The sequence below is a fragment of the Barbus barbus genome, assembly GCF_936440315.1.
Source record: "Barbus barbus genome assembly, chromosome: 20".
NCBI classification, from domain to species: Eukaryota; Metazoa; Chordata; class Actinopteri; order Cypriniformes; family Cyprinidae; genus Barbus; species Barbus barbus.
Genome location: NC_136748.1, coordinates 30,999,287 through 31,012,772, shown reverse-complemented (window position 1 = coordinate 31,012,772; position 13,486 = coordinate 30,999,287). Strand labels below are relative to the sequence as shown.

The 13,486-nt window shown below is 37.2% G+C and overlaps 1 protein-coding gene and 1 pseudogene across 2 annotated transcripts; one reads left to right on the top strand and one right to left on the bottom strand.

The window, feature by feature from the left end:
* Positions 1-1,533: 1,533 nt before the first annotated feature.
* On the top strand, positions 1,534-2,154 carry LOC306886806 (fibrinogen-like protein A; annotated as a pseudogene). Its single transcript has 2 exons — positions 1,534-1,546; positions 1,588-2,154. The product of its transcript is annotated as a fibrinogen-like protein A (transcript).
* Positions 2,155-9,375: 7,221 nt separating this feature from the next.
* Positions 9,376-10,638, bottom strand: LOC306886607 (muscarinic acetylcholine receptor M5-like; the record flags this gene model as incomplete). Its single annotated transcript, XM_079443869.1, has 1 exon — positions 9,376-10,638. The coding sequence occupies exon 1, from the start codon at positions 10,567-10,569 to the stop codon at positions 9,376-9,378; it is 1,194 nt and encodes a 397-aa protein (XP_079299995.1). The 5' UTR covers positions 10,570-10,638.
* Positions 10,639-13,486: the final 2,848 nt, after the last annotated feature.

Below are 13,486 nucleotides of genomic sequence, written 5' to 3'. Positions count from 1 at the left end.
GTTGAGCCAGGTAAACATGGGGCTTTAGGGCACAGTCTCTAGACACTCTTGCGTTTATATGCCTGATGGTGTCTGGGTGGAAATCAGAGCGCAACAGCAGGGTGGAGAGGATGATTTTGGAGTTGGGGAAGTTGGAGGATGCTTTCTCTGCTACATTAACGAGAGCTGTAGCTACTCTCTCTTGTTGGGTTCTCAGGTCGTTGGTGCCAGTGTGGATGATAATATGGCTGGGGAAACCCAGCTGCTCTTCACACAAGAGCTCCAGGACCTTCTGTGTGTTTGGGCACCATATTTTCATGGCGTTTCTTCTCTTGAACAGTTTATTTTCATCAACAAATTTGCCATTCGAGTCCATCAGAAGTACGATTCGGGGCTGTCTTTGACTATAGGAGTCAGGTGGAGGAGCGCTGCCAGGGTTGATGGCTGTAGTTGTTGGAGGAGGAGTCTGCTCTAAACTTTGCAGTTCTTCTCTTCATTGATGTGCATGCGCTGATTTGTGACTGCGTGTTTTGAGTTTGAGCTCCGTGAAGTTGATTCTTTATCGTCTATTTTCTATCTTAAAAACAAGTTTATACACTATCATTTTTGTTTCTATAACGTGTGAATATATCCACTATAGCATTCTAAAACAAAACCAATCAGAGCGCCTTGTTATCACTGGTTTTATTTTGATTTCTCGTGTCTGCTATTAGCTTATAGCCCGTTAGCATCGGTAGCGCTGCTGCCACTAATCTCGCTTAGATTGCTAATACTCTATTCACACACATTACCATTGTTTCACTCTTACTTGCTTAAATGTATATGAAATAAAAAAAAACATTCAGTGTGGAAAAATATTTTTCAAGGCACGTCAGTGTCTATAACTTTTTGAACATTATCAACTCTGGATGATAGATAATAAAGCCCAGAGTGTCTTCTTTCCAAAGATACCTAATTTGTTTGTGTAGCACACTTTGTCACGAACTGTTACCATTTTAATTTAGGTAGGTTATTTTCACCTGTGAGGCCCACACTGGGGGCGAAGGTTAACAGGTTAATAGAGTCATGAATCTGTAGTCAATCAATAGAATCATGAATCAGTATAGTCAATCAATAGAGTCATGAATCAGTAGTGTCAATCAACAGTCATGAATTTGTTGAGTCAATCAGTAGAGTCATGAATCTCTAGAGTCAGTTAATAGAGTCATGAATCAGTAGAGTCAATTAATAGAGTCATGAATCAGTATAGTCAATCAATAGAGTTATGAATCTGTAGAGTCAATCAGTAGAGTCATGAATCTGTAGAGTCAGTTAATAGAGTCATGAATCAGTAGGGTCAGTTAATAGAGTCATGAATCAGTAGAGTCAGTTAATAGAGTCATGAATCAGTAGAGTCAATCAGTAGAGTCATGAATCTGTAGAGTCAATCAGTAGAGTCATGAATCAGTAGAGTCAGTCAATAGGGTTACGAATCTGTAGAGTCAGTTAATAGAGTCATGAATCTGTTGAGTCAATTAATAGAATCATGAATCAGTAGAGTCACTCAATAGAGTCATGAATCAGTTGAGTCAGTTTCTCGGTTGTGATTCTGCTGTTATTCTGTCTCAGAGTTTCCCCGGGACTGTTACAATCTGTGGCAGAGCTCCGGCGGTCAGGCGCGGGACGGCCTGTATCTGATCCGTCCCGGAGACTCGCCCATCACCGTCTACTGTGCCATGCAGGAGGGTGGCTGGACAGTGGTGCAGCACATCACGGTCAACAGCAGCGTGGACTTCGACTGTGGCTGGGATGAATACAAGCTCAGCTTCGGATCCCTGAGCGGGAACCACTGGCTGGGGAACGAACACCTGCACTGGCTGACCCGCAGCCTGGCCCGGTACAAGCTTGGCATCAAGCTGGTGGACCAGGACGCCGTGACCAAGGCGGGCGAGTACGATCCGATGCTGCTGGAGGACGAGGAGGCACAGTACCGTCTGCGTCTGGGTCTGTTCCAGGGCACTGCGGCTGACACTCTGATGCTCGACACCGACAACTACCTGCATGATAACCAGCGCTTCACCACCAAAGACCGCGACAATGACCTACCTCCAAAACTGCACCCGGCTGGAGTTCCAGGGTGTGGTGATTCACTCCAGAGACTGTGTGAGATCATGGATCAGTGGAGTCAATCAATAGAGTCATGAATCAGTAGAGTCATGAATCAGTAGAGTCATGAATCTGTAGAGTCAATCAATAGAGTCATGAATCAGTAGAGTCAATCAATCGAGTCAGGAATCATTCGAGTCAGTCAATAGAGTCATGAATCAGTAGATTTATGAGTCAGTAGAGTCAATCAACAGAGTCATTAATCAGTGGAGTCAATCAATAGAGTCATGAATCAGTAGATTCATGGATCAGTAGATTCAATCAATAGAGTCATGAATCAGTAAAGTCAATCAATAGAGTTATGAATCTGTAGAGTCAATCAATAGAGCCACGAATCAGTGGACTCAATTAATAGAGTCATGAATCAGTGGACTTAATTAATAGAATCATGAATCAGTAGAGTCAATTAATGGAGTCAAGAATCATTGGAGTCAATTAATAGAGTCATGAATCCGTAGAGTCAATTAATAGAGTCAAGAATCATTGGAGTCAGTTAACAGAGTCATGAATCAGTAGAGTCAATCAATAGAGTCATGAACTTGATTGGCTTAATCACTCTCTCCTCTCCACCTGTAGCTGGTGTGTGGTGAGCTCACTGGCGCCGTTGTGCTGTGGCTGCCGTCGCATCATCCAAGTGGACGCTGCACACTGGTGGTGGTTGAGGAGAGACCCCCACATGATTGTAAAGCGCTTTGGGTGTACAGCAATACACAGTAAAGCGCTATATAAATGCATCATTCATTCATTCATTCATGAATCTGTAGAGTCAATCAATAGAGTCATGAATCAGTAAAGTCAATCAATAGAGTCATGAATCAGTAGATCCATGGATCAGTAGAGTCAATTAATAGAGTAATTAATCAATTGAATCAATTAATAGAGTCATGAATCAATGGAGTCAGTTAATGGAGTCTTTTATTTTGACGGGTTGTAGCAGACCTTTGAGTTTAGTGTATTTGGCAATGGTTTTTCTCAAATAAAACTGGTTTTCTCTCAGTTTTCTTTCTGGTTTTCTCATGTTTATGTAGACGCTGAAAAGTATCGCTTTTTATTTTAGTTTTTTCATTTATATGTTTATTATTGAAATGTTATATGCATGTGTCAATTTTATTTAATTTCTTTATTTTCTTAAATATGTGGGTATATAGTATTTATAGAGTTGTAACTTTTAGTTTTAGTTACTTTTTCTTATTTGGAAGTCGCTTTGGACAAAAGAGTCTGCTAAATGACAAAAGTAAAAAGTAAAGAGTGTAAAGACCATCAACTCTACCGTGTGACTCCACCGGGCAGGGACACCGGCAAGGGATAGAAGTATCGCTTTTTATTTAAGTTTTTTCATTTATATGTTTATTATTGAAATGTTGTTATATGCATGTGTCAATTTTATTTAATTTCTTTATTTTCTTAAATATGTGGGTATATATTTATAGAGTTGTAACTTTTAGTTTTAGTTACTTTTTCTTATTTGTAAGTCGCTTTGGACAAAAGCGTCTGCTAAATGACAAAAGTAAGTAAGTAAAGTAAGCAAAACACCATTAGTGTCATGCATGCATACTTCAGTATGTAGTAGAAAAAACGGCTCCACTCATATCTACTTTTGATTTATCCATCCATCAGATTCCGTGTTTTAAGTGACAACCTCGTTAACGTTATACATTAAATCCCATGTTCACGACTGCAACGGGATTCCCTCTGCAGCACGGAAATTATATGGCCTTATAACTTGTTATTAATGCGACATACCTTTATCTGCACGGAGGGATGATGTCCGCGAATATGAGCGAACGTTGGATGTATTGCCTGCTTTTGCAGCCACTTTACGTCCAATTTTTTTGCAAACTGAATTCGTCCTCAAGTACAACCCCACGTTCGTGTTTTACTGCAAATTTAAACTTTTTTTCGGCAGAGGATGGAGATTAGATACAATCTCTGTCTCTGTCATTTCAGCAGAGTGAAGCAGCTGAGATAAATTGCATATGCGCAGGTGATATTATTATTTACATTTTTTTTTCATTAATTTTTTTTAAACCGTAGATATGCAAATGTTGTTGGTATGATAACCGTGTACGTTCAAACCGCGATAGACCGTCATACCGGTATATCGTTACAACCCTAATGATGAGTCCTTTGCACAATCTGACTCTGCTGCAGCCTAGATTTAAACTGTTGATTTTGTCTGGGCAGAGGAGAATGACACTATTTCGACCAACTATTTCCCCGTCTAAATACTGTAAAGCTGATATAAAGCCACCCAGCTTTATATCAAGCCGATGTAAAGCTGCTATGACACAATTTGCATTGTTAAAGGCGCAATACAAATAATATTGACATTGAGTATTGAAATGTTTGAATGTTACCATGTTATTACTGAATTTACCTCTTTTTATTAATTAAAATATTTGAATTTGAAATGTCAAATTATACATGAACCACACCAAAAAAAATTAAAATACAACAACAACTATAATGCCAAATAAATATTTGTCAATATTTATGATACATTTTATTTGAATATATCATTGTATGAAATTGTATTAAAATATTTAATCTGTCAATTATCAGTATTAACCCCATTGGAATGAATGGAATTTAATTAAATTCCTTTTATAAATTATGATTGCTCAAATTCATGAAAATTACATATTTATTTCGAAATAAACACCAAAACAACATCAATATTGCTCTGAAAAGTTTTCAAATAAAATGTATTAATTTTACTTGCATGAAATGTCACTGTCAGATAAAAAAAATTATGAATTTTTCATGCTTCAGTGGTTCATTAATAGATGTACATATTCATGTTCATCAACAAAATTCAGTCCAAAATTCAGTGAGATATGGGGAAAAGACCAAATATATAATAATAATGAGAGATAATTTTATGGAAGGTATTTTTGACACTAATGGTGCTCCATACAGTACTTACCCAGATCAAAATGACTCAAACACAAAACATTTTTTAAATGGTTATATCTCTTACTTTACTTTACTTTTAGTCATTTAGCAGACGCTTTTATCCAAAGCGACTTACAAATAAGAAAAAGTAACTAAAACTAAAAGTTAACACTCTGTAAATACAAACCCGATTCCAAAAAAGTTGGGAGACTGTACAAATTGTGAATAAAAACAGAATGCAATGATGTGGAAGTTTCAAATTTCAATATTTTATTCAGAATACAACATAGATGACATATCAAATGTTTAAACTGAGAAAATGTATCGTTTTAAGGGAAAAATAAGTTTATTTTAAATTTCATGGCATCAACACATCTCAAAAAAGTTGGGACAAGGCCATGTTTACCACTGTGTGGCATCCCCTCTTCTTTTTATAACAGTCTGCAAACGTCTGGGGACTGAGGAGACAAGTTGCTCAAGTTTAGGAATAGGAATGTTGTCCCATTCTTGTCTAATACAGGCTTCTAGTTGCTCAACTGTCTTAGGTCTTCTTTGTCGCATCTTCCTCTTTATGATGTGCCAAATGTTTTCTATGGGTGAAAGATCTGGCCATTTCAGTACCCGGATCCTCCTTCTACGCAGCCATGATGTTGTAATTGATGTGGTCTGGCATTGTCATGTTGGAAAATGCAAGGTCTTCCCTGAAAGAGACAACGTCTGGATGGGAGCATATGTTGTTCTAGAACTTGGATATACCTTTCAGCATTGATGGTGCCTTTCCAGATGTGTAAGCTGCCCATGCCACACACACTCATGCAACCCCATACCATCAGAGATGCAGGCTTCTGAACTGAGCGCTGATAACAACTTGGGTTGTCCTTGTCCTCTTTAGTCCGGATGACATGGCGTCCCAATTTTCCAAAAAGAACTTTAAATTTTGATTCGGCTGACCACAGAACAGTTTTCCACTTTGCCACAGTCCATTTTAAATAAGCCTTGGCCCAGAGAAAACTCCTGCGCTTCTGGATCATGTTTAGATATGGCTTCTTTTTTGACCTATAGAGTTTTAGCCGGCAACGGCGAATGGCACGGTGGATTGTGTTCACCGACAATGTTTTCTGGAAGTATTCCTGAGCCCATGTTGTGATTTCCATTACAGTAGCATTCCTGTATGTGATGCAGTGCCGTCTAAGGGCCCGAAGATCACGGGCATCCAGTATGGTTTTCCGGCCTTGACCCTTACGCACAGAGATTGTTCCAGATTCTCTGAATCTTTGGATGATATTATGCACTGTAGATGATGATAACTTCAAACTCTTTGCAATTTTTCTCTGAGAAACTCCTTTCTGATATTGCTCCACTATTTTTCGCCGCAGCATTGGGGGAATTGGTGATCCTCTTGCCATCTTGACTTCTGAGAGACACTGCCACTCTGAGAGGCTCTTTTTATACCCAATCATGTTGCCAATTGACCTAATAAGTTGCAAATTGGTCCTCCAGCTGTTCCTTATATGTACATTTAACTTTTCCGGCCTCTTATTGCTACCTGTCCCAACTTTTTTGGAATGTGTAGCTCTCATGAAATCCAAAATGAGCCAATATTTGGCATGACATTTCAAAATGTCTCACTTTCAACATTTGATATGTTATCTATATTCTATTGTGAATAAAATATAAGTTTATGAGATTTGTAAATTATTGCATTCCTTTTTTATTCGTAATTTGTACAGTGTCCCAACTTTTTTGGAATCGGGTTTGTACTCTATACACACCCATTTAAGAAAATACAGAAATTAAATAAAATTGACAAATGCATACAACATCATTTCAATAGTAAACATAGAAAGAAAAAAAATTAAAATAAATAAATAAAATAAAAATAAAAAGCGATACTTATATCCTTTGCATCCTAGCCCGGTGGAGTCGCATGGTAGAGTCGATGGTCTTTACACTCTTTGGTCTTCACACTAAGAGGAGCTTCACACGAGGGCTGCCGTGGTATAATAACCTTTTTTATAACTATCTAACAAATCACTGCTAGAATTCAGCTAAACCCACTTTTCTATTAATCACTAAAAATGGCCAAGCAAGTGCACACACTGACAAGATACGCGATACAGTATGAGACCAAACACGATTTCTTAAAATGTAATAATAACAAATCTGAGAAAAAAGTATTTTGAGGGTCTTAAAACATTTGCAAAGTTTCATTCCCTTACTAAAAACTATAATTTTGTTTTAATTTTTAATGCATGCCTTCTGGGTCAAAACAAGCCAAAGGCTTTATGATGATTAAGAATAAACTCTTCATTTTGATATATTTTTCAGAAAATAAGCTTCCCAAGTTAATATTTCTTGCTTTAAGAATGTTTAGATGTTTGTATTGGAAAACAAAAGAAAAATACTGTGAAATAACTATTTTTTTGCAGTGTAGTGATGAATTATTAACCCATTCAACACATTAGAATCAATTATCTGGATCAAATATTTCATTTTATTTATTGAATAAACATTAAATGCCAGATGTATTTGTACTGAAGAGTCCAAAGGGTCTTGTGAAACTGATATAAAGTCACAAACAATCACGGGTTACAGGGAACAAAAGAGCAATAAAGCTGACGAAATAGAAAGTTCTGGCATCTTTGATCACTTTCAGTGAGTTGTGAGCACCTATGTATATATATATATATATATAAAATCACACATCATTAAAACTGTTTGTTTGACATCAACACAACAAATATCCAGAATCACTGCATCTTCAGAGTCGTTTCTGAGTCTTCTTCCGTCAGTAAAGCTCCTCTCTGTTCTTATAATGGCACAATAAGGCATCTTTTGCGGTACAATCGACATCAAGCCTTTGAAATACAACATTAGCCCTTTAACACTGACAAACATGAGTAAAATCATCTGTGATGGCTGTTTGATCTGCACTCATGAAACATGTTCCTTCATCATATTCTTATGATATTGACATGTGGGTGTTTATTTCCATAAAGAATCGATGAAGTGAAAACATCACAGAATCCAATGATGAACTTACAGCGACTCAAAGTATCTTATTATTAGTTATGACAGAGTTAAAGGAATAATTTACACAAAAAATACTTGTGAAAATATTAAAGGAGGAATTCACTGCTAGAGGGGTTTTTAATAAAAATTGGCTGTTAAAATGCAAAAAAAAAAAAAAGTGCTACAAAAATCAGACAAATGACAAAATGACTCATCATCTGACAGACTTTTGCTGACTAATAAACAAGCGACTGGCTGCTGGTATACATTGCTGTAATAATACACAGCTAGTTGAAAATCATCCATTAAGTGAATCATTCCCTCCTCAAATATAGCAAAGATTTGATTTTAAGGAGCCATTATCATGGTACTTTTGAGACACGTTTATGGAGCTTTTTGTCATTTTGGATAGTTTTTATTGTTGGAATAATTAAGATGTTTACTGTTTCTGAAAGAAGTCTCTTCTGCTCACCAGTGCTGCATTTATTTGATCAAAAATCTGTAAAAATGTGAAATATTATTTTAATGTAAAACAGCTGTTTTCTATGTGAATATATTGTAAAATGTAATTTATTCCTGAGAAGCAAAGCTGTATTTTCAGCATCATTACTGCAGTCTTCAGTGTCACATGATCTTCAGAAATCATAATAATATACTGATTTACTGCTCAACAAATATTTCTGATTATTATCAATGTTGAACACAGTTGTGCTGCACAATATTTCCGTGGAAACCGTCATATTTTATTTTTCAGGATTCACAGATGAATACACTCATAAAAATAAAGATGCTTTAAAGCGATGCCATAGAAGAACCATTTTTGGTTTCACAAAGAACCATTCAGGAACGTAGAAAGTTCAAAAGAACAGCAGTTATTTGAAACAGAAATCTTTTGTAACGTTAGAAATGTCTTTACTGTCACTTTTGATCAATTTAATGTATCCCTGATGAATAAAACTATCAATTGATTAATTTAAATGGTATTGTATGATGGTTTCCACAAAAATATTGTGCATCACAAGTGTTTTCAACATTGCTAATAATCAGAAATGTTTGTTGATCAGTAAATCAGTATATTATTATGATTTCTGAAGATCATGTGACACTCAAGACTGGAGTAATGATGCTGAAAATACAGCTGCAGATCACAGAAATACATTACAGTTTAACACATATTCACATAGAAAACAGCTGTTTTACATTCTAAAAATATCAGTGTTTTTACTGTATTTTTGATCAAATAAATGCAGCCTTGGTGAGCAGAAGAGACTTCTTACAGAAACATAAGACGCTGAATGTTAGTGCATCCCTTTAAGAGTGAATCTGTGTGGCCTCAGATGTCTCTCAGGTGAGCTTGTTTCCGGCTGCAGGGTTCGGTCCGCACCAGTACAGCTTCTCCTCGGGCCGCTTCTTCGTCCAGCGGCACAGCAGCAGCTTGCGGAAGGTCTTCTGGAAGGTTTTGTTGCAGAGAGCGTAGCACATGGGGTTAACGGTGCTGTTAACATAACACAGCCAGTACCCCAGATGCCAGAGCGCCAGCGGGATGCAGTCGGAGCAGAAGGTGGAGATCAGCACCATGATGTTGTAGGGGGTCCATGTGAGGATGAAGGCCAGCAGGATTGCGCTGAGAGTCTGCGCTGCCTTCTTCTCCTTGATCAGAACCATCCTCTTCCTCTTAGTGATCTGGCTCTTCAGTGTGCCTTCGACGGGTTTGGAGGAAGACGAGGAGGATGGTGCGTTCACAGACTCGGCTGATGAGAACGACGAAGGCTTCTCCTCTCCGTTAGCACTCTTCACGTCTTTGAATTTGTAAGAGACGCACTTTTTGTTTCTGGTCTCTGTGAAGACGCAAGGAGAAGCCGAGCGCTCTTCATCTTCGGATGAGGCGTAGCTAAAGTTGGTCAGTTGCTCCTCTTTTGAAGTATAACACGAACGAGTCTTTTGATTCGGTGCGTTTGAATCGTTCAAAGAGTTGACTCCTTGAAGCTCGGCCAGGTCTTTGGTGCGCCGCTCGGTTTCCTTATAAATCCGACAGTAGAGGATGGTCATGACGGATACGGGAATATAAAAGGCGGCTATCGCCGTGCCAAAAGTGATCACAGGTTCGGAGAAGAACTGAATCTGACACTGTCCTTCAGGAACCGTTCGCTTTCCGACGAAATACTGCCAGCAGAGGATCGGCGGAGCCCAGAGAACCAAAGACACGAGCCAAGCCAATCCAATCATGATTCCCGCTCGCTTCGGCGTTCGTTTTGCACGATACGTCAGCGGACGGGTGATGGAGAAGTAGCGGTCGAAACTAATGACCAGCAGGTTCATGACGGATGCATTACTGGCCACATAATCCAAAGCCAGCCACAGATCGCAGGCCAGGCTTCCCAGAGCCCAGCGGCCCATGAGGATGTAAGAAGTGTAGAGGTTCATCGAGAAGACGCCGATGATGAGGTCTGCGCAGGCCAGGCTTAGCAGGTAATAATTGTTGACCGTCTTCAGCTGGCTGTTCACTTTGAAGGACAGCATCACCAGAACGTTGCCCATGATGGTGATGAGGCTGACCACGGCGGAGACGGTTGCTATGGTGACCGCCTCCCACAGGCTGTGAGCGCCGGAGACGTTTGCGCTGACCGTGACGTTCTTCTCTCCATCCATCGCAATTCACTCGCCACTCAGATCATCCATCTCCTGAAGAAACACACAGATCAGAGCCAGGACTGAACGGGAGATGTCTAAAACAGGATTATTATCGCTAACTAAAACTATTAAAACATTTAGGCTAATTTAAAAGAAGCTAAAATAACATGAAATATGAAAATTAGATGAAAAACTTATTACAGTTAGTAAGGCAACATTAATCATTTTTGTTGGTTTTAAGTGCTTAAAATGTCTAACTGAAAATAAATAAAAACTAAAACTGAATTAATAAGTAAATTATAGTGTGGTCAAACAATTAATCGCGATTAATCGCATACAAAATAAAAGTTTTTGTTTGCATAATATATGTGGGTGTTCTGTGTATAATTATTATGTATATATAAATACACACACATACAGGATATATTTTGAAAATATTTCCATGTATATATTTATATTTAATAAATAAATATGCACACAAATATACACAGCACACAGATGCGATTAATCACGGTTAAACAACTGACAGCACTAGTAAATTTATAAGTAAAATAAACCTAAATAGTCTGGATCTAAAACTATGAAAAAAAATTGTTATTATTGAAATAAAGCTGAAATAACGTAAAATATAAATATTAGATGAAAAACTTAAACTTATTTTAGTTAGCAAGGCTTCACTAATAGTTTTAAGTGCTTAAGATGTCTGAAAATAACTGAAAATAAATAAAAACTAAAACTGAATGAATGAATGGAGTAAATAAATAAATACACTAAATCTTTAATACATGGTTATTATTGTTAACTTAAAATAAGAATTAAAAAAAAAATTTGTTAATTGAAAAAAAAAAAAAGTTGAATTGAAAGATAAATATTACATGAAAAACTTTAAAAAAAAAGAAAATGAGAAATGCTGCCTCAGCAACAAACTGAAATAAATTTAAGTTGAAGCACAAAAATGCCTAACTGGAAATAAACTAAACCTGAAATATAGAATATAGAAGAATAAAACAAACCTAAATAGTTTGGATGTTTATTCCAGGATTATTTTTGTAAACTAAAACTAAAACTATGGTTGATAGAAATAAAGCTGATATAAAATAAAATATAAATATTACATGACAAATTAAAGTGAATATCAGAAATGTTGCCTTATAACTAACAGAAATTAATTTAAGTACTAAAATGTTTAACTAGAAATAAATGAAAATGGAACTAAAATACTGAAATAAAAATCAAATAAACTAGTCATATTTAAAAGAAACTTAATAAAAATGTTAAAAGCACTTAACAAAATGACTAATAATTACATTTAAATTAAAATGAAAACTGGAAAAAAAAACTAACTAAAATCAAATTCAAAATATTAATAAAACCTGTAATACTATATACTAAAATAACACTGGTTTAATTTTAGAAACTATAATTTTTAGACTGTTTTAGCGTCTGTCAGAAACCTTGACGTACACTTAAATGTCTAACTGCTAGAGCTTTTAAAAAGAAATTAAGCTTTGCTTGTGAAGGTTCATTGATTTAGTTCATCAGAACTTCACCACCATCATCATAATCATCTAAAAATACATTAGAGCTCTACATTTTAAATGACAAGATCTAATGTAAGAACTATTACACTTATTGTCTTCTCATTTGAAGTCATTATCTCATTCAAAATAAAGTCCATCAGGAAATCCAGTAAATGCATGAGACTGAAGCGCCTCATTCAACATCTCATCTGCATCTGTGAGATTCAGCAGAATAACCCGTTCACTGCCATCAATCATCTGCAGATATTAGTCCATTTCACACTTTAGCAGCCTCTCAACGAGAATCAGTCACTAATAAACATGGACTGTGATATCAGGAAATATTGGGCATTTATTTGATGCTTGCAAAATAAAAAATAAAAAAGCATTTTGTCAGAATGCACAGATGATTTTGACTGACTGTCAAAGCCGGAGATTCAGTCAGATGGAGTAATTATTACGTGTATTAATTCTGCATTATTGTGCATCCCAAAGAGGCACTAAATCACTTTCACAGACTTTTACATATCTTCATTTATTTTTACCTGCCCAACTCAATCCAAGCAGCCTTAGCCATCTTCAAGAAACGCCTAAAAACACATCGCTTTGTGTGTTTGGGGCAGTCGTGGCCTAATGGATAGAGAGTTGGGCTTGTAACCTGAAGGTTGTGGGTTCGAGTCTCAGGTCCGGCAGGGATTGTAGGTGAGGGAGTGAATAACCAACACTCTCTCCATCCTCAATACCACGACTGAGGTGAGACCCTTGAGCAAGCCACCGGACCCCCAACTGCTCCAGGTGTATGTTCACTACTGAGTGCACACTTGGATGGGTTACATGCAGAGCACTAATTCAGAGTATGGGTCACCATACTTAGCCACACATCACTTCCCTTTCCCCATTCTTCCATCTTTATTTGACCCTCAAACTCTAGCTTAAATAATAAAAAATAAACTTGCTAGTGTACTGCGTTAAGCTAACTGAGGCTTGTTATAGCACTTGTATATTATTGCTCTTTTGTTGGTTTTGATTGCTTCTATTGTCCTCATTTATAAGTCACTTTGGATAAAAGCATCTGCTAAATGACTCAATGTAGCCTAAATGTAATTCCAGCAGGGACTAACCAGGCCCTCATAACCAGCAAAACTTGATGTGAACTACTGCAGATTAAAGTGACTATCATTACCCAGAAATCCTCACTAAACAGTGACATAAGTTCTGCAGAGCAGCTGATGGAAGAGAACAGACTGATGGACGCTCATCACTGATGCCTCGGGCTTTTTGTTTCCAGGGAAACGGAGGAGTGA